General features: G+C 46.5%; 1 protein-coding gene and 1 long non-coding RNA gene across 8 annotated transcripts in view; both read left to right on the plus strand.

Moving 5' to 3' along the window:
* Positions 1 to 26,676, plus strand: part of dym (dymeclin) — a 221,875-nt gene that overhangs the window by 5,109 nt on the left and 190,090 nt on the right. For all 4 annotated transcript variants that reach the window (XM_052458491.1, XM_052458492.1, XM_052458493.1 and 1 more), the window contains exons 3-6: positions 2,560 to 2,612; positions 2,933 to 3,026; positions 10,155 to 10,288; positions 23,507 to 23,579. In XM_052458491.1, coding sequence (XP_052314451.1) covers positions 2,560 to 2,612; positions 2,933 to 3,026; positions 10,155 to 10,288; positions 23,507 to 23,579 — 354 coding nt within the window. The remainder of the gene's footprint in view (positions 1 to 2,559; positions 2,613 to 2,932; positions 3,027 to 10,154; positions 10,289 to 23,506; positions 23,580 to 26,676) is intronic.
* LOC127906411 (uncharacterized) lies at positions 23,717 to 25,487 on the plus strand. 4 transcript variants are annotated; one of them, XR_008061260.1, is made up of 3 exons: positions 23,717 to 24,032; positions 25,111 to 25,159; positions 25,258 to 25,487. It is a non-coding gene; the product is annotated as an uncharacterized LOC127906411 (long non-coding RNA). The 4 variants fall into 4 exon arrangements; XR_008061261.1 differs by lacking the exon at positions 23,717 to 24,032 and adding an exon at positions 24,396 to 24,424; XR_008061259.1 differs by lacking the exon at positions 23,717 to 24,032 and adding an exon at positions 24,424 to 24,571.

A 26,676-nucleotide genomic window follows, 5' to 3' on the forward strand; every position in this document is an offset into this window, starting at 1 on the left:
GTTCGCCAAAAGGCACCTAAAGACTCTCAGACCATGAGAAACAAGATTTTCTGGTCTGATGAAACCCAAGATTGAACTCTTTGGCCTGAATGCAAAGCGTCACATCTGGAGGAAACCAGGCACCGCTCATCACCTAGGCCAATACCATCCATACGGTGAATCATGGTGGTGGCAGCATGTTTTTCAGCGGCAGGCACTGAGACTAGTCAAGATCGAAGGAAAGACGAACGGAAAGACGAAGGGAAGACCTGCCCTAGAGCACCTTCCAACAGGACAACAACCCAAAGCACACAGCCAAGACAACACAGAAGTGCTATAATGCCAACTCCTTATCACTCAATGAAACAATGACACTAACAGTCTAGACAACCACAACAATTACTATTCAATTGGTTTAAACAAATAGGCTAAAGGAATCCATGCGACGGGTACTAGGTTACTTTAGTAGCCCAGTCCCAGATCTGTTTGCTTTATAGCCAACTCCTTGCAGCAATGACCATGGAGGTTGGCAAGACGGCACAAGCACATCTAGGACCAGGTTAATCAAATAGGCCAGGTTAGATGATGTATTCTCTTAATCCTATTTGTTTAATCACATTGAAAGTGAATTTTTGAAATACAGGTGGTGTTGTCACACAGAATTACACGTTTCTCCTGAAACAGGACATGTGTTTTAGTAGATCAAACAAAAGGTTTGTAATGTTTACCATGGCTTCACTGCACCCTAACCTCTTTCTCAGTTCCATTGTTAACTGTCTAACACACACATACACACTGTGCTTTTGAACTCTGGTTCGAACACATTTTTTCCCTCTGTTACCTTGACGATAAGTTATTCCTGGCCCGTCAACATCAGCTAAGGTGCAGCAACAGAGGGTAGGTTTTAGTTAACTTCTTCCAAGTCAAACAACTTTTATGTTACTATTTGCAGACCTCAGCTGACTTGCTGTAATGATCTAACTGACTTTATGATCTGGTGTGACGGGTAGTATAGTTGACCTTAAAGACACAACCCAGATATTTTAGAACTTTTCCTGTTGAAAAACAATATCCCACATATAAATAGTCTAATGTACACACTTTTTGTTGTTGTACTTTTATTTGTTTTCTCCCCAATTTCGCAGTGGTGGAAAAAGTACCCGATTTGTCATACTTGAGTAAAAGTAAAGACAATATCTCAAGGGAAAGTCACCCAGTAAAATCCAGCTTGAGAAAGTCTAATTATTTGGTTTTTAATATACTAAGTATCAAAAGTAAATGTAATTGCTAAAATATACTTAATTGTCAAAAGTAAAAGTATAAATACTTTCAAATTCCTTGTGACGCAAACCAGACAGCACCATTTTCTTTTTTGTGGTTGTAAATTTACAGATAGCCAGGGGTACGCACCAACACTCAGACATAATTTTCAAATGCAGCATGTGTTTAGTGAGCACCAGATCAGATGCAGTAGGGATGACCAGGGGTGTTCTCTTGATAAGTGCGGTGTTTCTGTCCTGCTAAGCATTTAAAATGTAACAAGTACTTTTGGGTTTCAGGGAAAATGTATGGAGTAAAAAGAGCATCACATTCTTTAGGAATGTGAAAGTAAAAGTTGTCAAATATAAATAGTAAAGTACAGAGAGCCCAAAAAACTACTTAAGTAGTGCTTTCAAGTATTTTTTACTTTTTCACCACTGCAATTTCGTGATATCTAATTGGTAGTTAGTCTTGCCCCATCGCTGCAACTCCCCTATGGACGCGGGAGAGTCGAAAGCCATGCGTCTCCCTGAAACACGACGCTGCCAAGACGCACTGCTTCTTGACACACTGCTCGCTTAACCCGGAAGCCAGCCAACACCAATGTGTTGGAGGAAGCACCGTCTAGCTGGTGACCGTTAGCTTTCAGGAGCCCGGCCCGCCACAAGGAATCGCTAGAGCGAGATGGGACAAGGAAATCTCCGCCGCCCAAACCCTCCCCTAACCCGTACGACGCTGGGCCAATTGTGTGCCGCCTCATGGGTCTCCTGGTCACGGCGGCTGTGACACCGCCTGGGATCGAACTCTGGTCTGTAGTGACACCTCAAGCACTGCAAAGCATTGCCTTAGACTGCTGAGCCACTCGGGAGGCCTGTAATGTACTCACTTATCGGTTGAAAAATATTTTGTATTAGAAATATCTAATACTCTAATTATATTTCCATGAATGAGTGTTGTGACTATACACACTGCTTGACAGTAGAGGGCACAATGGACTATCAGTGACGGTAAAATGGATGAACTTGAGTTTGTTAGCTGACACTGATTTAGTCAGTTCACAAGTGGAAGGATTGCAGTTTAATTGTCCCTGGTAAAGGAAGATATATCTTGAGATACAGTGCTTGCTAATATCAGATCAAGAGCTGCTGTGGCTGCTGTAATGGAGTTGATCTTGCTTCTACATCTGCATTGCTTACGCTTTGGGGTTTTAGGCTGGGTTCTGTATAGGCACTTTGTGACATCTGCTGATGTAAAAAGGGTTAAATGTCTTTACTCTCTTCTGTTTCTGTGTCTTGCTCTCTTCTTTCTCCCCCCCCACAGTGGGGACTCCAAGCTGTTGGAAGAGGCTGTCATTCCCCTCGCCAAGATCCTGAGTAGGTCTCATGTTTGTGTATTAAGCTTGTCTGTTAACCTTTTCTACTTATTTGGGCTTTGTTGATTGGGTCAGCGGCCATCGTTTACACCAAAACAAACTACAAACTTCATTGAGTGCTACATTTAATCTTCTGATATTTACAGACTTTTATTTGACAGATTTACCTGTAGTAAACCTGTAGAAATCATGTTATCATCAGTAATTATATTATCTTTGTTTCATAAACAAGACGGTATAGATTATTGATGTGCTGTGTCAATCACCAAGCAGTCTTTTTAAATACTATGTACTTCCTCTCTCCTGTCCCTCTCTCTACAGTTGAGAACAATCCCAGAACAGGGAATTTTGGAGCCCTGGTGAGAATATTCCTGGGAAGAACCAAAGAGCTGAAAATATCCACAGAATGCCAAGAGTAAGTATCATGTGAAAACGAATTGTAAAGGGGACAGAATCATCAAAATGAATAGTTTAAGTCATAAATATGTTAAACTCTCAATGTTGAAGTCAATGACTGGGTTGATGTGGTGATGCTGCAACCATTGACATTTCTCATTGGAATCTAGAGGTAGGCCTATAGTTGTGGGACAGTGACATGGGTAGTTAAATAATAAATACGTCCTGTGCTGTACCCTATGGAGTGATGATGAAGAACCCCAGTTTGGGGAACCCTGTGCTAGCAGAGGAGTCGGATAGATAGTACCAGTCAAGAGTTTGGACACACCTACTCAGTCAAGGGTTGTTCTTTATTTTTACTATTTTCTAGATTTATATAATAATGAAGATATCAAAACTATGAAATAACACATATGGAATCATGTAGTAACCAAAAAAGTGTTAAACAAATCAAAATATATTTTATATTTGAGATTCTTCAAAGTAGCCACCCTTTGCCTTGATGACGGCGTTGTATACTCTTTGGCTTTTTCTCAACCAGCTTCATGAGGTAGTCATTTCAATTAACAGGTGTGCCTTGTTAAAAGTTAAATTGTAGTATTTCTTTAAAAAACCTCTTTGGGATAAGGGGCAGCATTTTCACTTTTGGATAAATAGCGTGCCCAATTTCAACAACCTCTACTCATGCCAAGAATATAAGATATGCATATTATTAGTAGATTTGGATAGAAAACACTCTGACGTTTCTAAAACAGTTTGAATCATGTCTGTGAGTATAACAGAACTTATGTAGCAGGCAAAACTCCGAGGACTAACCATTCAGAATGTTTTTTGAGGTCACTGTCTATTCAATACATTTTCATTGGGGAACTGGATTTCTAAGGCACTTGTTTGAAGTTCCTACCGCTTCCTCTGGATGTCACCAGTCTTTGGAAAATGGTTGAGGTTATTCCTTTGTGAAATTAAGAAGTATGGCCATCTTGAAACAGTAACACTGTTGAGAGTTGGGCAAGACTAGAAAAGTAGCGTCAGTTTCTTGTCCTGTATTGAAAACAGATAGACCCTTCTTGAATTTCGTCGATTATTTACGCTTAAGAATACCTAAAGTTGTATTACAAAAGTAGTTAGAAATGTTTTGGCAAAGTTTTACAGGTAACTTTTGAGATATTTTGTAGTGAAGTTGGGCAAATTGGAAGCTGTTTTTTTTTCTGGATCAAACGCGCCAAATAAATGGACATTTTGGATATATATGGACAGAATTAATTGAACAAAAGGACCATTTGTGATGTTTATGGGACATATTGGGGTGCCAACAAAAGAAGCTCATCAAAGGTAAGGCATGATTTATATTTTATTTCTGCGTTTTGTGTAGCGCCTGCAGGGTTGAAATATTATTTCTCTCTTTGTTGTGCTATCATCAGATGCTTTCGCCGAAAAGCCTTTTTGAAATCTGACATGTTGGCTGTATTCACAACGAGTGTAGCTTTAATTTGGTATCTTACATGTGTGATTTAATGAAAGTTTGAATTTTATAGTATTTTATTTGAATCTGGCGCTCTGCATTTTCCCTGGCAATTGGCCAAGTGGGACATTAGGATCCCGCCTATCCCAGAGAGGTTAATGCGTTTGAGTTGTGTTGTGACAAGGTAGGGTTGGTATACAGAAGATAATATGGACTTGGTCTTTTACCAAGTAGAGCTATGTCAAGAACAGCTCAAATGAGCAAAGAGAAACTACATTACTTTAACACATGAAGGTCAGTCAATGCAGAAAATGTCAAGAACTTTGAAAGAAGTTGTAAAAACCATCAAGCTCTATAATGAGAATGAAACTGTCTCATGAGGATCGCCAAAGGAATGAAAGACCCAGAGTCACCTCTGATGCAGAGGATAAGTTCATTAAAGTTACCAGCCTCAGAAATTGCAGCCCAAATAAATGCTTCAGAGTTCAAGTAACGGACACATCTCAGCATTAACTATTCAATTGAGACTGTGTGAATCAGGCCCTTCATGGTACTTCCGGCGCCGACAGAGATGGCCGCCTTGCTTCGTGTTCCTAGGAAACTATGCAGTATTTAGTTTTTTTTACGTGTTATTTCTTACATTGGTACCCCATGTAATCTTAGGTTTCATTACATACAGTCGGGAGGAACTACTGAATATAAGAGCAACGTCAACTCACCATCATTACGACCAGGAATATGACTTTCCCGAAGCGGATCCTGTGTTCTGCCTTCCACCCAGGACAATGGATCGGATCCCAGCTGGCGACCCAAAACAACGACGCCGTAAAAGAGGCAAACGAAGCGGTCTTCTGGTCAGGTTCCGGATACGGGCACTTCGCGCACCACTCCCTAGCATACTACTCGCCAATGTCCAGTCTCTAGACAACAAGGTTGATGAAATCCGAACAAGGGCAGCATTCCAGAGAGACATCACAGACTGTAACGTTCTTTGCTTCACGGAAACATGGCTCACTCGAGACGCTAACGGAGCCGGTTCAGCTAGATGGTTTCTTCACGCATCGCGCTGACAGAAACGACTATCTTTCAGGTAAGAAGAACGGCGGGGGTGTATGCCTTATGATTAACGAAACGTGGTGTGATCATAACATCATACAGGAACTCAAGTCCTTCTGTTCACCTGACTTAGAATTCCTCACAATCAAATGTCGACCGCATTATCTACAAAGGGAATTCTCTTCGATTATAATCACCATATATATTCCATATATATATATTCCCCCCCCAAGCAGACACATCGATGGTCCTGAACGAACTTTATTTGACTCTTTGCAAACTGGAAACGACATATCCGGAGGCTGCATTCATTGTAGCTGGGGATTTTAACAAGGCTAATCTGAAAACAAGACTCCCTAAATTGTATCAGCATATCGATTGCGCAGCCAGGGCTGGTAAAACCCTGGATCATTGTTATTCTAACTTATGCGACGCATATAAGGCCCTGCCCCGCTCTCCTTTCGGAAAAGCTGACCACGACTCCATTTTGTTGCTCCCAGCCTACAGACGGAGACTAAAACAGGAAGCTCCCGCGTTCAGGTCTGTTCAACGCTTCTCCAACCAATCTGATTCCACGCTTCAAGACCGCTTCGATCACGCGGACTAGGATATGTTACGCATTGTGTCCAACAACAACATTGACTAATACGCTGATTCGGTGAGCGAGTTCATTAGAAAGTGCATTGACGATGTCGTACCCATAGCAACGATTAAAACATTCCCAAACTAGAAACCGTGGATTGATGGCAGCATTCGCGTGAAACTGAAAGTGCGAACCACTGCTTTTAACCAGGGCAAGGTGGCCGGAAACATGACCGAATACAAACAGTGTAGCTATTCCCTCCAAGGCAATCAAACAAGCTAAGCGTCAGTATAGAGACAAAGTAGCCTAATGATGGCGTGCTTCACCGACAGTGACAGCTCTCTGGAGTTCATATTGAGGGTTAACAGCAACAGATTTCAAATGCAAATGCCACACTTGAAAATCAACTCAAACTTTTTATCTGCTTACTTGTAAATGAACTAATGAGGGAATAACACACACCTGGCCATGGAACAGCTGAGCAGCCAATTGTCCAATTACTTTTGGTCCCTTTAAAAGGGGGGAACCACGTATAAAAAGTGCTGTAATTTCTACACCGTTCACCCGATTTGGATGTAAATGCCCTTAAATAAAAGCTGAAAGTCTGCACAGCTCATTCATATTTACTTTCAAATCCAATATGCTGTGGTAGACAGCTAAAATAGTAATTACTTGGTCAATGTCCAAATATTTATGGACCTGATTTTATGTGGGAACTCCTTCAAGACTGTTGGAAAAGCATTCCCGGTGAAACTGGTTGAGAGAATGCCAAGACTGTGCAAAGCTTTCATCAAGGCAAAGGGTGGCTACTTTGAAGAATCTAAAATCTAAAATATATTTTGATTTAACTTTTTTGGTTAGTACATGATTCCATATGTGTTATTTAATTGTTTTGATGTCTTCACTATTATTCTACAATGTAGAAAATAGTAAAAATAAAGCAAAACCCTTGAATGAGTAGGTGTGTCAACTTTTCACTGGTACTATTAAAAAAATCGATTTCCCAAGACAGACCAGCCTCTAGCAAGACAAGAGAGCCACCAGGCCTCTCAGTAATTAGTGGAGTCAGGGCGGCTCAAAGTTTGCCAGCTAGATCTGACAAAGATGTGTGCGGTGGAAAGGTCTGTGAACCTACCCTGCTTCCCATGAAACACCGGGGTTTACGTTCACATAGAAGCTCACCATAGTTACAGGGGAAGCCATTATGATGGGCATATTCCTTGAATGTGTGTTAATAGGAGTGTTGGTGTGCATGGTTGTAAGTAATAGAGCTACGTTGGTTGAATGTGTGTTAATAGGAGTGTTGGTGTGCATGGTTGTAAGTAATAGAGCTACGTTGGTTGAATGTGTGTTAATAGGTGTGTTGGTGTGCATGGTTGTAAGTAATAGAGCTACGTTGGTTGAATGTGTGTTAATAGGAGTGTTGGTGTGCATGGTTGTAAGTAATAGAGCTACGTTGGTTGAATGTGTGTTAATAGGAGTGTTGGTGTGCATGGTTGTAAGTAATAGAGCTACGTTGGTTGAATGTGTGTTAATAGGTGTGTTGGTGTGCATGGTTGTAAGTAATAGAGCTACGTTGGTTGAATGTGTGTTAATAGGAGTGTTGGTGGTGTGCATGGTTGTAAGTAATAGAGCTACGTTGGTTGAATGTGTGTGTTAATAGGAGTGTTGGTGTGCATGGTTGTAAGTAATAGAGCTACGTTGGTTGAATGTGTGTGTTAATAGGAGTGTTGGTGTGCATGGTTGTAAGTAATAGAGCATCGTTGGTTGAATGTGTGTTAATAGGAGTGTTGGTGTGCATGGTTGTAAGTAATAGAGCTACGTTGGTTGAATGTGTGTTAATAGGAGTGTTGGTGTGCATGGTTGTAAGTAATAGAGCTATGTTGGTTGAATGTGTGTTAATAGGAGTGTTGGTGTGCATGGTTGTAAGTAATAGAGCTACGTTGGTTGAATGTGTGTTAATAGGAGTGTTGGTGTGCATGGTTGTAAGTAATAGAGCTACGTTGGTTGAATGTGTGTTAATAGGAGTGTTGGTGTGCATGGTTGTAAGTAATAGAGCTACGTTGGTTGAATGTGTGTTAATAGGTGTGTTGGTGTGCATGGTTGTAAGTAATAGAGCTACGTTGGTTGAATGTGTGTTAATAGGTGTGTTGGTGTGCATGGTTGTAAGTAATAGAGCTACGTTGGTTGAATGTGTGTTAATAGGAGTGTTGGTGTGCATGGTTGTAAGTAATAGAGCTACGTTGGTTGAATGTGTGTTAATAGGAGTGTTGGTGTGCATGGTTGTAAGTAATAGAGCTACGTTGGTTGAATGTGTGTTAATAGGTGTGTTGGTGTGCATGGTTGTAAGTAATAGAGCTACGTTGGTTGAATGTGTGTTAATAGGAGTGTTGGTGGTGTGCATGGTTGTAAGTAATAGAGCTACGTTGGTTGAATGTGTGTTAATAGGAGTGGTGGTGTGCATGGTTGTAAGTAATAGAGCTACGTTGGTTGAATGTGTGCGTTTATGAACTCATCATTGCCCATATCATAGTTACAAGCAATGCTATTACTTTATTCATGTTTTGGCTTTAATGTGAGTGTTGTTTGAGTGTGTGTTTATGTTAGTGTTGATTGGTGTGTGTGTGTTTATGTTAGTGTTGGTGTGCGTTCATGAACTGGGGGTCCATATGTATGATCATACATGAGGTCAGAGGTTCATCCTTCCCGTCTGTGAGCGTAGTCCAGGCTACTGCACGTCTCTAGCGGATGTGTCACGAGTCACAACAACCGTTGTTACCCAGCAGGACCCAGTGTCTGTGGTTGTGAATGAGACTGCTCTTGACTGTGGTAGTCAAGGCTGCTGTGTGTCGTATCTCTAGTGAGCGGTTGACACACACACACACACACACACACACACACACACACACACACACACACACACACACACACACACACACACACTGCTGCTGTCACCGGACCTGCTGTAGACCTGCAGGATCCAGTTAGTCTCGGACAAGCGGACGGGTCACAGGATATAAGGATGAAAGTATCTCGTTGCCACAGGGTCCCTCTGCTGTTGCCCTGACAACATCTCTTTGCCACCTGTTATTATGACAGGGTTGTTTACTACCCCATTCAGTGACTTCAGTTCCCCTCAACCCTACCCCTCCAACCAAATCACTTTACTTTATGGTCAACATTGACCATATTGGAGAGTGAAATATATATATATTTTTTTGTGAGCCTGTTTTCATGGCTATTCCTTCCTGGTCTTGTCTTTATGCATAGTAGGCTAAATCAAATGTCATTGGTCACATACAACATATTTAGCAGATGTCATTGGTCACATACAACATATTTAGCAGATGTCATTGGTCACATACAACATATTTAGCAGATGTCATTGGTCACATACAACATATTTAGCAGATGTCATTGGTCACATACAACATATTTAGCAGATGTCATTGGTCACATACAACATGTTTTGCAGATGTCATTGGTCACATACAACATGTTTAGCAGATGTCATTGGTCACATACAACATGTTTAGCAGATGTCATTGGTCACATACAACATATTTAGCAGATGTCATTGGTCACATACAACATATTTAGCAGATGTCATTGGTCACATACAACATATTTAGCAGATGTCATTGGTCACATACAACATATTTAGCAGATGTCATTGGTCACATACAACATATTTAGCAGATGTCATTGGTCACATACAACATGTTTTGCAGATGTCATTGGTCACATACAACATGTTTAGCAGATGTCATTGGTCACATACAACATGTTTAGCAGATGTCATTGGTCACATACAACATGTTTAGCAGATGTCATTGGTCACATACATGTTTAGCAATGTCATTGGTCACATACAACATATTTAGCAGATGTCATTGGTCACATACAACATATTTAGCAGACATTGCGTGTGTAGCAGGATGCTTGTGTTCCTAGCTCCAACAGTGCTAGTCTATGTATGACAGATTTCTCTTGTCTTCATAATGTCTCAAATGACAAAGTAAATGTTGTTCTGTTCTCCTCTCCAGTCAGCTGTTTATCTGGCAGGCCCACAATGCCCTGTTTATGATCCGCTGCCTGCTCAAAGTCTTCATCAGTGAGATGACAGAAGAGGAGCTGCACCAACAGTTCTCCTACCAGGAGAGGGCGCCAGGCTCCTGCGGTGAGAAATCCCTAGCTCCAGACCTGTATCCCTCCATCCCTATCTCCAGACCCGTATCCCTCCATCCCTATCTCCAGACCCGTATCCCTCCATCCCTATCTCCAGACCCGTATCCCTCCATCCCTATCTCCAGACCCGTATCCCTCCATCCCTATCTCCAGACCCGTATCCCTCCATCCCTATCTCCAGACCCGTATCCCTCCATCCCTATCTCCAGACCCGTATCCCTCCATCCTTATCTCCAGACCCGTATCCCTCCATCCCTATCTCCAGACCCGTATCCCTCCATCCCTATCTCCAGACCCGTATCCCTCCATCCCTATCTCCAGACCCGTATCCCTCCATCCCTATCTCCAGACCCGTATCCCTCCATCCCTATCTCCAGACCCGTATCCCTCCATCCCTATCTCCAGACCCGTATCCCTCCATCCCTATCTCCAGACCCGTATCCCTCCATCCCTATCTCCAGACCCGTATCCCTCCATCCCTATCTCCAGACCCGTATCCCTCCATCCCTATCTCCAGACCCGTATCCTCCATCCCTATCTCCAGACCCGTATCCCTCCATCCCTATCTCCAGACCCGTATCCCTCCATCCCTATCTCCAGACCCGTATCCCTCCATCCCTATCTCCAGACCCGTATCCCTCCATCCCTATCTCCAGACCCGTATCCCTCCATCCCTATCTCCAGACCCGTATCCCTCCATCCCTATCTCCAGACCCGTATCCCTCCATCCCTATCTCCAGACCCGTATCCCTGCGCGCCACGCACGCACACATACATGCATACATACATCCATTTCCTATACTGAAGCACAGCCAGGACAGTGTGTCCTTGCAGATGGGAGGGAGGAGAGAGTGGTGGAAATTGGGAGATTTTCTTTACAGTTAAACCAGCGAAGAAGAGATTAAACATCTTTAATTAAATGTTGCTGTAATGTTATGATTCACTCTGAGGCAAATAGTGAATTGCATATAACTCATAGAGAGACTGACAATGTCCTAAACAGTCTGAAGGTACCACACAGTGACTTGCGGTTAGTAGTGATACGTGGGGTTGACTCATAACCTGCAATCCCCATGGTTATATCTGCGGGGCGACCTGGGTTTAGGTCATGAAGGGAGGCTGGGATTTAGGGTCACGAAGGGCGGCTGGGATTTAGGGTCACGAAGGATGGCTGGGATTTAGGGTCACGAAGGACGGCTGGAATGTAGGGTCACGAAGGACGGCTGGGATTTAGGGTCACGAAGGACGGCTGGGATTTAGGGTCACGAAGGACGGCTGGGATTTAGGGTCACGAAGGGCGGCTGGGATTTAGGGTCACGAAGGGCGGCTGGGATTTAGGGTCACGAAGGGCGGCTGGGATTTAGGGTCACGAAGGATGGCTGGGATTTAGGTCACGAAGGACGGCTGGAATGTAGGGTCACGAAGGACGGCTGGGATTTAGGGTCACGAAGGACGGCTGGGATTTAGGGTCACGAAGGGCGGCTGGGATTTAGGGTCACGAAGGGCGGCTGGGATTTAGGGTCACGAAGGGCGGCTGGGATTTAGGGTCACGAAGGGCGGCTGGGATTTAGGGTCACGAAGGGCGGCTGGGATTTAGGGTCACGAAGGGCGGCTGGGATTTAGGGTCACGAAGGGCGGCTGGGATTTAGGGTCACGAAGGGCGGCTGGGATTTAGGGTCACGAAGGGCGGCTGGGATTTAGGGTCACGAAGGGCGGCTGGGATTTAGGGTCACGAAGGGCGGCTGGGATTTAGGGTCACGAAGGGCGGCTGGGATTTAGGGTCACGAAGGGCGGCTGGGATTTAGGGTCACGAAGGGCGGCTGGGTTGAATAATGATAAAATGGTACCTTAAAAAATCCATAAGTGTCATTGTTGTGCCAAATAAAAAGTTAATGTCGATCCACGAAGGAGAAAAGGACGATGTCGGAGTTTACTTCAATAAGAGAAAAGCTGTGAAATGTAGAGTTGAAAATAAAGAGAAGGGAGGACCAGAAAGTAATGTTTGGGAAATATTTGGTGAAGTGGCACAAGAGGATGATAACAGTGTTGTGTGGTGATTGTGAGACGCTATACAAATTCAACAGTCACAAGATCGGACTTTAAATAGGCCAATGACAGGTCAAGGGAACTGTAGCCTGCTGTTCAGATGGGTAAAATGGAAACTGAAATCTGGACACTGACTGTAGGTCTATAACCTCACACATTGCCTGAAGCTTAATTCAACGAGAGTTAATATTTTCTTGCAGTAAAATGATACACCAAATGTAGGCTACATTTTGACTGGGGAACAGGAGTGGAGAAATATGATTTATTTCAGTATCTTGAGAGCATGTGAATGGTCAGTTAGATACCGTCTGTAGAGGTGCTATATTTATCATCATAAACACTGATAGTACTTCAACCACATTAAATATGCATCCAAGCTGAACTGAAATCTAATCAGGAACCTGTTGGCTCGTTTTACACAGCTTTATATTTCCTTACAACCCGTCAAACTGTTATTGTTATAGCATTTTCTCCCTGCCCCCTAATTTAATAACGTCAACTAGATTAAAGCCTTTTCATTCCATGGATTTTATGATATTCTGGTGAACAAGGGTTCATTTAGTCTTCTAGGGCAACATCATGACAGAAGAGAAGCTACATGTATCTAATTATATTCCAATAGCCTACCTAAAATCTCTGAAAATAATCTAGATCAGTCAAAATAAATCCTGCACACCCTGTCTTCAAATAGTTCTGCCGTCTCTGACTGTATCCAACAGCGCATTTTCTATATTAGCGGGTTAGAGTTGGGTGTAGGCCTCAGATTTTCACTCTGGGCGGATGCGTTATTAGTGCACCGTTAGCGGTTATAATTATGGCCATAATAACCGTTATTATGTCCACGTTTGTTTTTTACTGAGTTCTATGAAATGGAAAACATTTGCAGAGGCATACATACAACCTGAGAGTGTAGAGACTGATGATTTCTTAAACACACAATCTGAAGCTGCCACAGTTTATAGCCCCATTTTCCATGATTCATCACTCCATTTCCTCATCTGGTATTGTCTTTAGCAGCTGGGTACTGTAGGTAACCCTTCCATTGTCACACACAGAGAGAGGGGAGAGAGAGGAGTTGAGAAGTGGAAAAATGGCATCACATCCCATCAGTTAATATCTGCACTCTCGAAGGGCTTTCCATTAAGCCCTCATTCCCAGGGTTGGGCTGGACCAGCGAGAGGGGGAAGAGAGAGAGAGAGGAGAGGAGGGGGAAGAGAGAGAGGAGAGGAGGGGGAAGAGAGAGAGAGAGAGGAGAGGGAAGAGAGGGGGGGGAGAGAGAGGAGAGGGAGGGGGAGAGAGAGGAGAGGAGGGGGAGAGAGAGGAGAGGAGGGGGAGAGAGAGGAGAGGAGGAGGAGAGGAGAGGGGAGGGAGAGGAGAGGGGAGGGAGAGGAGAGGAGGGGAAGAGAGAGAGGAGAGGAGGGGGAGAGAGAGGAGAGGAGGGGGAGAGAGAGGAGGAGGGAGGGGGAGAGAGAGGAGAGGGGAGGGGGAGAGAGAGGAGAGGAGGGGGAAGAGAGGAGGGGAAGAGAGAGAGGAGAGGAGGGGGAAGAGAGAGAGGAGAGGAGGGGGAGAGAGAGGAGAGGAGGGGGAAGAGAGAGAGGAGAGGAGGGGGAAGAGAGAGAGGAGAGGAGGGGGAAGAGAGAGAGGAGAGGAGGGGGAAGAGAGAGGGGAGAGGGGGGAAGAGAGAGGGGAGAGGAGGGTGGAGAGGAGAGGAGGGGAAGAGGGAGAGGAGAGGAGGGGGAAGAGAGAGGAGAGGAGGGGGAAGAGAGAGGAGAGGAGGGGGAAGAGGGAGAGGAGAGGAGGGGGAGAGAGAGAGAGAGAGGAGGGGGAAGAGAGAGAGGAGAGGAGGGGGAAGAGAGAGAGGAGAGGAGGGGGAAGAGAGAGAGGAGAGGAGGGGGAGAGAGAGAGGAGAGGAGGGGGAAGAGAGAGAGGAGAGGAGGGGAAGAGAGAGAGAGGGAGAGGGGAAGAGAGAGGGGAGAGAGGGGGAAGAGAGAGGGAGAGGAGGGGGAGAGGAGAGGAGGGGGAAGAGGGAGAGGAGAGGAGGGGGAAGAGAGAGGAGAGGAGGGGGAAGAGAGAGGAGAGGAGGGGGAAGAGAGAGAGGAGAGGAGGGGGAAGAGAGAGAGGAGAGGAGGGGGAAGAGAGAGAGGAGAGGAGGGGAAGAGAGAGAGGAGAGGAGGGGGAAGAGAGAGAGGAGAGGAGGGGGAAGAGAGAGAGGAGAGGAGGGGGAAGAGAGAGAGGAGAGGGGGGGGAGAGAGAGAGGGGAGGAGGGGGAAGAGAGAGGGGAGAGGAGGGGGAAGAGAGAGGGGAGAGGAGGGAGGAGAGGAGGGGGAAGAGGGAGAGGAGAGGAGGGGGAAGAGAGAGGAGAGGAGGGGAAGAGAGAGAGGAGAGGAGGGGGAAGAGAGAGAGGAGAGGAGGGGGAAGAGAGAGAGGAGAGGAGGGGGAAGAGAGAGAGGAGAGGAGGGGGAAGAGAGAGAGGAGAGGAGGGGGAAGAGAGAGAGAGAGAGAGGGAGGGGAAGAGAGAGAGAGGAGGGGGAGAGAGAGAGGAGAGGAGGGGAAGAGGAGGGGAAGAGGGGGAAGAGGGGGGAGAGAGGAGAGAGGAGAGAGGAGAGGAGAGAGGAGAGAGGAGAGGAGAGAGGAGAGAGAGGGGAGAGGAGAGGAGAGGGGAGAGAGAGGAGAGGGGAGAGGAGAGGAGAGGAGAGGGGAGAGAGAGAGAGAGAGAGAGGGGAGAGAGAGAGGGGAGAGGAGGGGGAAGAGAGAGGGAGATGAGGGGGAGAGGAGAGGAGGGGGAAGAGAGAGGGGGAAGAGAGAGGGGGAAGAGAGGAGGGGGAGAGGAGAGGAGGGGGAAGAGAGAGAGGAGAGGAGAGGAGGGGGAAGAGAGAGAGAGAGGAGGGGGAAGAGAGAGAGGAGAGGAGGGGGAAGAGAGAGAGGAGAGGAGAGAGGAGGAGGGGGAAGAGAGAGAGGAGAGGAGAGAGAAGGAGGGGGAAGAGAGAGGAGGGGGAAGAGAGAGAGGAGGGGGAAGAGAGAGAGAGAGGAGAGGAGGGGGAAGAGAGAGAGAGGAGAGGAGGGGAGAGGAGAGGAGAGGAGGGGGAGAGAGAGGAGGGGGAGAGGAGAGGAGGGGGAAGAGAGAGAGAGAGGAGAGGGAGAGGAGAGGAGGGGGAAGAGAGAGGAGGGGGAAGAGAGAGGAGGGGGAGAGAGAGAGAGGAGGGGGAAGAGAGAGAGGAGGGGGAAGAGAGAGAGGAGAGGAGAGGAGGGGGAAGAGAGAGAGAGAGGAGAGGAGGGGGAGAGGAGAGGGAGGGGAGAGGAGAGGAGAGGAGGGGAGAGGGAGAGGAGGGGGAAGAGAGAGAGGAGGGGGAGAGGAGAGGAGGGGGAAGAGAGAGAGGAGGGGAGAGGAGAGGAGGGGGAAGAGAGAGAGGAGAGGAGAGGAGGGGGAAGAGAGAGAGAGAGAGGAGGGAAGAGAGGAGGGGGAGAGAGAGGAGAGGAGGGGGAGAGGAGAGGAGGGGGAGAGGAGAGGAGGGGGAAGAGAGAGAGGAGAGGAGAGGGAGGGGGAAGAGAGAGAGGAGAGGAGGGGAAGAGAGAGAGAGAGGAGAGGAGGGGGAAGAGAGAGAGAGAGAGAGAGAGGAGAGGAGGGGGAAGAGAGAGAGGAGAGGAGGGGAGAGAGGAGAGGAGGGGGGAGAGGAGAGGAGGGGGAAGGGGGAGAGGAGAGGAGGGGGAAGAGAGAGAGAGAGGAGGGGGAAGAGAGAGAGAGAGAGAGAGAGAGAGGAGGGGGAAGAGAGAGAGAGGAGGGGGAAGAGAGAGAGAGAGAGAGGAGAGGGGGGGAAGAGAGAGAGAGAGGAGGGAAGAGAGAGAGAGAGAGAGAGAGAGAGGAGGGGGAGAGAGAGAGAGAGGAGGGGGAAGAGAGAGAGAGAGGAGGGGGAAGAGAGAGAGAGAGAGAGAGAGAGAGAGAGGAGGGGGAAGAGAGAGAGAGAGAGGAGGGGAAGAGAGAGAGAGAGAGGAGGGGGAAGAGAGAGAGAGAGAGGAGGGGGAAGAGAGAGAGAGAGAGGAGGGGGAAGAGAGAGAGAGGAGAGGAGAGGGGAAGAGAGAGAGAGGAGGGGGAAGAGAGAGAGAGAGGGGGAAGAGAGAGAGAGAGGAGAGGAGGGGGAAGAGAGAGAGAGGAGAGGAGGGGAAGAGAAAGAGAGAGAGGAGAGGGGGGGAGAGAGAGAGAGAGAGAGAGGAGAGGGGGAAAGAGAGAGCGAGGAGAGGAGAGGGGGAAGAGAGAGCGAGAGGAGAGTAGGGGGAAGAGAGAGAGAGAGGAGAGAGGGGGAAGAGAGAGAGAGAGAGAGAGGAGGGGGAAGAGAGAGAGAGAGAGAGGAGGGGAAGAGAGAGAGAGGAGGGGGGAAGAGGGAGAGAGAGAGAGGAGAGGAGAGGGAAGAGAGAGGAGAGGGGAAGAGAGAGAGAGAGAGGAGAGGAGGGGGAAGAGAGAGAGAGAGAGAGGAGGGGGAAGAGAGAGAGAGAGAGGGGGGGGAAGAGAGAGAGAGAGAGGAGGGGGAAGAGAGAGAGAGAGGAGGGGGGGAAGAGAGAGAGAGAGAGAGGAGGGGGGGAAGAGAGAGAGAGAGAGGGGGAAGAGAGAGAGAGAGAGAGAGAGAGAGAGAGAGAGAGGAGGGGGAAGAGAGAGAGAGAGAGGAGGGAAGAGGGAGGGGAAGAGAGAGAGGAGAGGAGGGGGAAGAGAGAGAGAGAGGAGAGGAGGGGAAGAGAGAGAGAGAGAGAGGGGGGAAGAGAGAGAGAGAGAGGAGAGGAGGGGGAAGAGAGAGAGAGAGAGAGAGAGAGAGGAGGGGGAGAGAGAGAGAGAGAGGAGAGGAGGGGGAAGAGAGAGAGGGAGAGGAGGGGGAAGAGAGAGAGAGAGGGGGAAGAGAAAGAGAGAGAGAGGAGAGGAGGAAGAGAAAGAGAGAGAGAGGAGAGGAGGGGGAAGAGAGAGAGAGAGAGAGAGGAGAGGGAGAGGGGAAGAGAGAGAGAGAGAGAGAGAGAGAGAGGAGAGGAGGGGGGAGAAAGAGAGAGAGAGAGAGGAGAGGAGGGGGAAGAGCGAGAGAGAGAGGAGAGGAGGGGGAAGAGCGAGAGAGAGAGAGAGAGGGAGGGGGAAGAGAGAGAGGAGAGGGAGGGGGAAGAGAGAGAGGAGAGGAGGGGGAAGAGGGAGAGAGAGAGAGAGAGAGAGAGAGAGAGACAGGGAAGAGAGGAGAGGAGAGGGAAGAGAGAGGAGAGGAGAGGAAGAGAGAGGAGAGGAGGGGGAAGAGAGAGAGAGAGGAGAGGAGAGGAGGGGGAAGAGAGAGAGAGGAGAGGAGAGAGGGGGAGAGAGAGAGGAGAGGAGAGGGGAGGGGGAGAGAGAGGGGAGAGGAGAGGAGGGGGAAGAGAGAGAGAGAGGGGAGAGGAGAGGAGGGGGAAGAGAGAGAGAGAGGGGAGAGGAGAGGAGGGGGAAGAGAGAGAGAGAGGGAGAGGAGGGGAAGAGAGAGAGGAGAGGAGGGGGAAGAGAGAGAGAGAGGAGAGGTGGGAGAAAGAGAGGGGAAGGGGAGGAGGATGTTAGTGAGAGCAGAGGAAGACGGAGAGGGGAAGAGGGAGAGGAGAGGAGGGGGAAGAGAGAGAGAGAGGAGAGGTGGGAGAAAGAGAGTGGGAAGGGAGGAGGATGTTAGTGAGAGCAGAGGAAGACGTTCGTGGGAAGAGGAGAGGAGGGGGAAGAGAGAGAGGAGAGGGGGGAGAAAGAGAGTGGGAAGGGAGGAGGGTGTTAGTGAGAAGAACGGAGGATGTTGGTGAGAGCAGAGGAAGACGTTCGTGGGAAGAGGAGAGGAGGGCTGGAAACACGCTTAATTGGAAGTTGTTGCAGACAGAGATGGAGATGGTGCCAACAGGCTGTCTTCACCCTCCACTGTGTGTGTGTCTCTCTTTCTTGGTTTCTCTCTCTCCGTTCCTCTCAGAGGGAGGAAAAAATGGAGCGTGTGAGAAGGAAAGAAAAGAGGGAGGATAGAAGGGAAGGAGAGAAATGCCAATGGTGTATTGCCAGAGGTTATGCAGAGACCAAATCTGACACAGAGCAGAGACAGTTGTTTTTGTTTTTCTGCTTGTGATTTATGTTGCCTGTCTATGTTGCTGTTCTATAGCACAGACTGATGAATATGTAGACAAAGAACGGTCTAGTAGTCACAGGAAATTGAACTGCGGAGAGTAACATTGAATATGCATATTATGCTTCATACAAGTGGTCGGTACTTGTGTCCATTACAAGGTCAATTGGACGTGAACTGTAAAGATAACAAAACCTACAGTTCCAGTCAAAAGTTTGGACACACCAACTCATTCAAGGGTTTTTCTTTATCTTTACTATTTTCTACGTTGTAGAACAATAGTGAAGACATCAAAGCTATGAAATGACACATGTAGTAACCAAATAAGTGTTTTTTAAATGTATTTTATTTATTTCACCTTTATTTAATCAGGTAGGCTAGTTGAGAACAAGTTCTCATTTACAACTGCGACCTGGTCAAGATAAAGCATAGCAGTGTGAACAGACAACAACACAGAGTTTCACATGGAGTAAACAATAAAAAAATCAAAATATATTTTATATTCGTAAAAGTAGCCACCCTTTGCCTTGATGACAGCTTTGCACACTCTTGGGTTTTCTCTTAACCAGCTTCACTGGGAATGCTTTTCCAACAGTCTTGAAGGAGTTCCCACGTATGCTTTTCCTTCACTTCACTCTGCGGTCCAACTCATCCCAAACCGTCTCAATTGGGTTGAGGTTGGTGATTGTTGAAGTCAGGTCATCTGATGCAGCACTCCATCGCACCAAAGGACAGATTTCCACCAGTCTAATGTCCATTGTTTCTGTTTCTTGGGCCAAGCAAGTCTCTTCTTCTTATTGGTGTCCTTTAGTAGTGGTTTCTTTGCAGCAATTTGACCATGAAGGCCTGATTTCACACAGTCTCCTCTGAACAATTGATGTTGAGATGTCTGTAACTTGAACTCTAAAGCATTTATTTGGCCTGCAATTTCTGAGGCTGGTAACTTTAATGAACTTATCCTCTGCAGCAGAGGTATCACTGGGTCTTCGTTTCCTGTGGTGGTCCTCATGAGAGCCAGTTTCATCATAGCGCTGGATGGTTTTTGCGACTGCACTTGTAGAAACTTTCAAAGTTCTTGACATTTTCTGCATTGACTGACCTTCATGTCTTAAAGTAATGATGGACTGTCATTTCTCTTTGCTTATTTGAGCTGTTCTTGCCATAATATGGACTTGGTCTTTTACCAAATAGGGCTATCTTCTGTATACCAACCCTACCTTGTCACAACACAACTGATTGGCTTAAGAAGGAAAGAAATTCCACAAATTAACATTTTAAGGCACACCTGTTAATTGAAATACATTCCAGGTGACTGACTACCTCATGAAGCTGAAAAATCAATTCAAAACTTACAAATCACCGGTTCGCATTTTTTTTTGCTCATATTACATTCTATCTATCTTCTGAAAATACCTCTAATCTTCTGTGACAACTGATGTGTCCTCTCCTTCAGTGTCAAACATTGAAGTCATTTTGCATGCTGAACAACCCCAGGTAATATCAGTAGCCTGGTCAAACTGTGTACTGTTCCCAGCTTCACGCGCAGTCTAACGTGAGGTAGGCGGCCTACTCCAAATGCTAAAATGGCTAGCTTGATATTAGGCTTTATGTGTAATTTTCTAGGTTATTGTTATTTATACGCTGTTGAAAATATATATTTTTCCCAGAATGAAAGTGATCTACCGGAGACACATCTCATCTGACTATAGCTGCTGAATGGGGCTGACAATAGCTCATCTGACTATAGCTGCTGAATGGGGCTGACAATAGCTCATCTGACTATAGCTGCTGAATATGGCTGACAATAGCTCATCTGACTATAGCTGCTGAATGGGGCTGACAATAGCTCATCTGACTATAGCTGCTGAATGGGGCTGACAATAGCTCATCTGACTATAGCTGCTGAATGGGGCTGACAATAGCTCATCTGACTATAGCTGCTGAATGGGGCTCACAATAGCTCATCTGACTATAGCTGCTGAATGGGGCTGACAATAGCTCATCTGACTATAGCTGCTGAATGGGGCTCACAATAGCTCATCTGACTATAGCTGCTGAATGGGGCTGACAATAGCTCATCTGACTATAGCTGCTGAATGGGGCTCACAATAGCTCATCTGACTATAGCTGCTGAATGGGGCTTGTTATGAATGGGGCTAGTTTTGAAAGTGTTGCTTTAAAAAATCAGTGTATATGGTCATTTAAAAAATATATACTATACAGGGTAAAGATGATAATTGCATAATGAGGACAGCAATCACAGAGGAGAAGAGAAAATCACTCCAGAACGGTCAAAATCATTCAATTATGAGACGGGTGAAATCCAAAGTTGTGTTATATATTCATTGGCTATATTTCATAGCTCATTTCTAAAGAGAAATATTGATACATTACTAGCTGAAATACAATTTGCAAAAATGCCAAGTCAATTGGTTGGTGATGGTGATTTCTGAACCAAAGTGTGGGGGATAGGCTACAAAAATGGTTAATAGTCCTTTATGGTTCAGTTTAGGGCCTGCATAGTACATACATCAATTGCACACACTCATACACACAGAGAAATAAAAAAGAGTTGTCTCAGACAGACCCAGCTCATGAGGTCCATCAGCGACAGATTTGAATTTAGAATGAAAACATTCATTTTTTTCTCCAATAAATGTTGGTGCATTGAATTGTATCGCATTAATTTGTTCTCTAATCAAACTAAAATTGTTTCAAACTAATCGTTCCTGTATTGGAGCTCATCTGTACGTATCGAGTCGTCTTGAAAGGGAAAGATGCACATCCCTAATATGTCCAGACACCCCTATGGTCAATCACAACAGGTAAACGATAAATGGACGTTTGACATGATGAAACAATCTAGAAGACCGCCCGGTTCTCATCTCTGTTGCCATAGCTCAGAGCATCTTTACACTCAGTCCTCAGTTTATTAGGTACACCAGCCCATTGACAGATAGTTTTCTCCAAACAGTGAGTCACTTGGCCGTGGCTTGCTGTATAAAGCAGGCAGACAGGCATCGAGGCATTGTGACTGTTCGATTGAACGCTAGAATGCGCAAAACTATTGACCTAAGCGTCTTTGAGCGTGGTAAGTAACAGCTCATGAACGGCATCTCTGGAACGCGTAACTCGCCGGTCCTTGTCACAGATGGGCAGCAGACGACTACTCTGGATTCCACTCCTATCAGCTAAAAACAGTAAGACGTGGCTCCAGTCAACGATCAACAACACTTGACAATGGAGGAGTGGAAAAACAAAGCCTGGTCTGACAAATCCCAGTTCCTGTTGCGTCATGCTGATTGATGGCAGAGTTCAAATGGTACTTTTTGGTCCACCTCCCACTGTGGCAGGTAGATGAGAGAAATCTACAAGACACAGTTTTTTATGCAAAAATTAAACCAACATAACACACAAAAAAGGATTTGCATGCTTTGTCATGTTTCTAAAACAAATGTATTACAAGTAAGAAGTAATGTGGTACAGTGCTGTGAAGTAGTATTTTTCCCCTTTCTGATTCTCTCTATGTTTCATATGTTTTTTCTCCTGAATGTTGTCAGATCTTCAGTAAAACCTGATATTAGATAAAGGGAACCTGAGTTTACAACAACAACAACATATACTTATTTTATTTATTTAATAAACAAAGTTATGCAACATCCAATTCCCCTATGTGAAAAGTAATTACCCCCTTTACTGGTTGTGACTCCTTTAGCTGCAACGACTCCAACCAAACTCTTCCTGTTAGTTGTTGATCAGTCTGACGTCTCTGTGGAGGAATTTTGTCCCTCTCTTCCATGCAGAACTGCTGTAACTCGGCGACATTTGTGGGGTGTCAAGCATGAACTACTCGTTTTAAGTCCTACCACAACATCTGTTGGGATTAGGTCTGGACTTTGACGAGGCCCATTCCCAAAACCTCGTATGTTGTTTTTTAACCATTTCAATGTAGACTTGATTGTGTGTTTTGGATCATTGTCTTGCTTCACTTCAGCTTCAGCTCACAGACAGATGGTCTGACATTCTCCTGTAGAAGTCTCTGATACAGAACAGAATTACTGTTTCCTTCTTTAAAGGGAAGTCATCCAGGTTCTGAGGAATCAAAGCACCCCCAAACCACCACCACCATGCTTGACCGTTTTGAGGTTTTTACTGTGGAATGCAGTGTTTGGTTTTCACTAGACACAATGAGACCCGTCTTGTCCAAAAAGTGGACTCAAGTTTTTCAAGACTCTTGGAAAAATGTTATATGGACAGATGAGTCAACTATCATTTTTTGGGATGACATGGGTAGACTTCAGTTTCAAGCCTGTGCATAGCACTTCTAAAAAATAAAAAATAAAAAGCCAGGCATAGGCAATATAGGCTTTGTAGTTCTTTGACTTTGCGATTATTTACCAGCTATGAAACAAAATGCCAGAAATGCTTTGAAAACAGCTACTGAAGCATTTGTCACTATAAATGTGATCATTCTTGACTTTGTATTCACAAATGAGAGTGAAATGCTCGCACTGTGGAGCACTGACCACATGCCAATGTGGCTGGTGAAATAGATGTTTTTATCCACCAATGCCAAAATCTACCCGCAGGTGTCAATTTTAGGCTCTGGTCCATGGCCCCATCCTGCCTGGTATCTATGGTACAGACTGGTGGCAGTGGTTCCCTTGATGCCAATTGAGCAACGTTTCCGTTACCAGAAGAAATCAAGCTGTTCTGGTGGCAAAGGGGGTCTGACCCGGTACTAGATGGGTATACCTAATAAACTGATAAACTGGCCACTGAGTGTATATTCAATAGCTATCAAGGCCATGCATCCAGCAGAGCCACCCCACTGTGCCTTGGGATCTTCTCATGTGCGTAGGTTTTCCTGTGAGGTGAGCTTGGGTCTCCTCTCTCCACCTTTTTCTATTGAACCCAAATGGACACAAAGTTCTCTTTGTAGTCAAGTAGGGGGTCAGTGTAGCTATTGGCTGGTCTAATTGAAAGGTGGTTGAAAGCAGAGACAGGCTAGGTAATTGGCTAAACTTCTGTCTCTCTCTCCCTCTCTCTGTCTCTCTCCCTCTGTCTCTCTCATTCTGCAGACACGGGGAGAGAGGACTTGCTGGAGGAGCTGATGTGTAACCTGGTACACCTGGTCGTGGAGGTGCCCCTGCTGTGAGTACCGTGGTGGGGAGAGGGCTAGGGGTGGACTGAGTCTGGACCCCCTATGGCTCCCACCTGGGGTGGAGGGAGGGAGGATGAGGGGTACACCTGGCTATGGAGGTGCCCCTGCTGTGAGGGGTTGGTGCAGAGGGGGATGGATGGGCACTGAGTCTGGAGCCCGTCTGGCCTCCTCCAGCTGTTTTAATGGGCTCTTGGATGGTGATACATGAAAGGCCAGCTATTCTAGATACCTGCTGCATTTAAATATTTGATCTCCACACACCGACTGGGTCATCAGTTAGCATTTTATTCCTCTCCCCTTTCCACATTAAAGCCTCTTAAAATGAGACCCGAAGTCCTAAAGGGACCATCTGTCGTGGCTAGATGGGGGTAGTCTTCTGTACCTGTTCCCCCCCAAAAGGTTGAATATAGAGAGCTCCAGTGTGAATGGGCCAGTAGCACCAGGTCAGGTTGAATATTGAGAGCTCCAGTGTGAATGGGCCAATAGAACCAGGTCAGGTTGAATATTGAGAGCTCCAGTGTGAATGGGCCAGTAGAACCAGGTCAAGTTGAATATTGAGAGCTCCAGTGTGAATGGGCCAGTAACACCAGGTCAGGTTGAATATAGAGAGCTCCAGTGTGAATGGGCCAGTAACACCAGGTCAGGTTGAATATTGAGAGCTCCAGTGTGAATGGGCCAGTAGAACCAGGTCGAGTTTAATATAGAGAGCTCCAGTGTGAATGGGCCAGTAGAACCAGGTCAGGTTGAATATTGAGAGCTCCAGTGTGAATGGGCCAGTAGAACCAGGTCAAGTTAAATATAGAGAGCTCCAGTGTGAATGGGCCAGTAGCACCAGGTCAGGTTGAATATTGAGAGCTCCAGTGTGAATGGGCCAGTAACACCAGGTCAGGTTGAATATTGAGAGCTCCAGTGTGAATGGGCCAGTAGAACCAGGTCAAGTTGAATATAGAGAGCTCCAGTGTGAATGGGCCAGTAGCACCAGGTCAGGTTGAATATTGAGAGATCCAGTGTGAATGGGCCAGTAGAACCAGGTCGAGTTTAATATAGAGAGCTCCAGTGTGAATGGGCCAGTAGAACCAGGTCAGGTTGAATATTGAGAGCTCCAATGTGAATGGGCCAGTAGAACTAGGTCAAGTTGAATATAGAGAGCTCCAGTGTGAATGGGCCAGTAGCACCAGGTCAGGTTGAATATTGAGAGCTCCAGTGTGAATGGGCCAGTAACACCAGGTCAGGTTGAATATTGAGAGCTCCAGTGTGAATGGGCCAGTAGAACCAGGTCAAGTTGAATATAGAGAGCTCCAGTGTGAATGGGCCAGTAGGACCAGGTCAGGTTGAATATAGAGAGCTCCAGTGTGAATGGGCCAGTAGCACCAGGTCAGGTTGAATATAGAGAGCTCCAGTGTGAATGGGCCAGTACAACCAGGTCAGGTTGAATATCGAGAGCTCCAGTGTGAATGGGCCAGTAGAACCAGGTCAAGTTGAATATAGAGAGCTCCAGTGTGAATGGGCCAGTAGAACCAGGTCAGGTTGAATATAGAGAGCTCCAGTGTGAATGGGCCAGTAGCACCAGGTCAGGTTGAATATAGAGAGCTCCAGTGTGAATGGGCCAGTAGAACCAGGTCAGGTTGAATATAGAGAGCTCCAGTGTGAATGGGCCAGTAGAACCAGGTCAGGTTGAATATAGAGAGCTCCAGTGTGAATGGGCCAGTAGAACCAGGTCAGGTTGAATATTGAGAGCTCCAGTGTGAATGGGCCAGTAGGACCAGGTCAGGTTGAATATTGAGAGCTCCAGTGTGAATGGGCCAGTAGGACCAGGTCAAGTTGAATATAGAGAGCTCCAGTGTGAATGGGCCAGTAGGACCAGGTCAGGTTGAATATTGAGAGCTCCAGTGTGAATGGGCCAGTAGAACCAGGTCAGGTTGAATATTGAGAGCTCCAGTGTGAATGGGCCAGTAGCACCAGGTCAGGTTGAATATTGAGAGCTCCAGTGTGAATGGGCCAGTAGCACCAGGTCAGGTTGAATATAGAGAGCTCCAGTGTGAATGGGCCAGTAGAACCAGGTCAGGTTGAATATAGAGAGCTCCAGTGTGAATGGGCCAGTAGAACCAGGTCAGGTTGAATATAGAGTGCTCCAGTGTGAATGGGCCAGTAGCACCAGGTCAAGTTGAATATAGAGAGCTCCAGTGTGAATGGGCCAGTAGAACCAGGTCAGGTTGAATATAGAGAGCTCCAGTGTGAATGGGCCAGTAGCACCAGGTCAGGTTGAATATAGAGAGATCCAGTGTGAATGGGCCAGTAGGACCAGGTCAGGTTGAATATAGAGAGCTCCAGTGTGAATGGGCCAGTAGCACCAGGTCAGGTTGAATATTGAGAGCTCCAGTGTGAATGGGCCAGTAGAACCAGGTCAGGTTGAATATTGAGAGCTCCAGTGTGAATGGGCCAGTAGCACCAGGTCAGGTTGAATATTGAGAGCTCCAGTGTGAATGGGCCAGTAGCACCAGGTCAGGTTGAATATAGAGAGCTCCAGTGTGAATGGGCCAGTAGCACCAGGTCAGGTTGAATATAGAGAGCTCCAGTGTGAATGGGCCAGTAGCACCAGGTCAGGTTGAATATAGAGAGCTCCAGTGTGAATGGGCCAGTAGCACCAGGTCAGGTTGAATATAGAGAGCTCCAGTGTGAATGGGCCAGTAGCACCAGGTCAGGTTGAATATAGAGAGCTCCAGTGTGAATGGGCCAGTAGCACCAGGTCAGGTTGAATATAGAGAGCTCCAGTGTGAATGGGCCAGTAGCACCAGGTCAGGTTGAATATAGAGAGCTCCAGTGTGAATGGGCCAGTAGGACCAGGTCAGGTTGAATATTGAGAGCTCCAGTGTGAATGGGCCAGTAGGACCAGGTCAGGTTGAATATAGAGAGCTCCAGTGTGAATGGTCCAGTAGCACCAGGTCTTTATTTTTTTGTTGTTATTTTACCAGGTAAATTGACTGAGAACACGTTCTCATTTACAGCAACGACCTGGGGAATAGTTACAGGGGAGAGGAGGGGGGTGAATGAGGCAATTGTAAACTGGCGATAGCAAAGGGACATTTG

The sequence above is a fragment of the Oncorhynchus keta genome, chromosome 12 (genome assembly GCF_023373465.1).
Source record: "Oncorhynchus keta strain PuntledgeMale-10-30-2019 chromosome 12, Oket_V2, whole genome shotgun sequence".
In the NCBI taxonomy this organism is placed as follows: domain Eukaryota; kingdom Metazoa; phylum Chordata; class Actinopteri; order Salmoniformes; family Salmonidae; genus Oncorhynchus; species Oncorhynchus keta.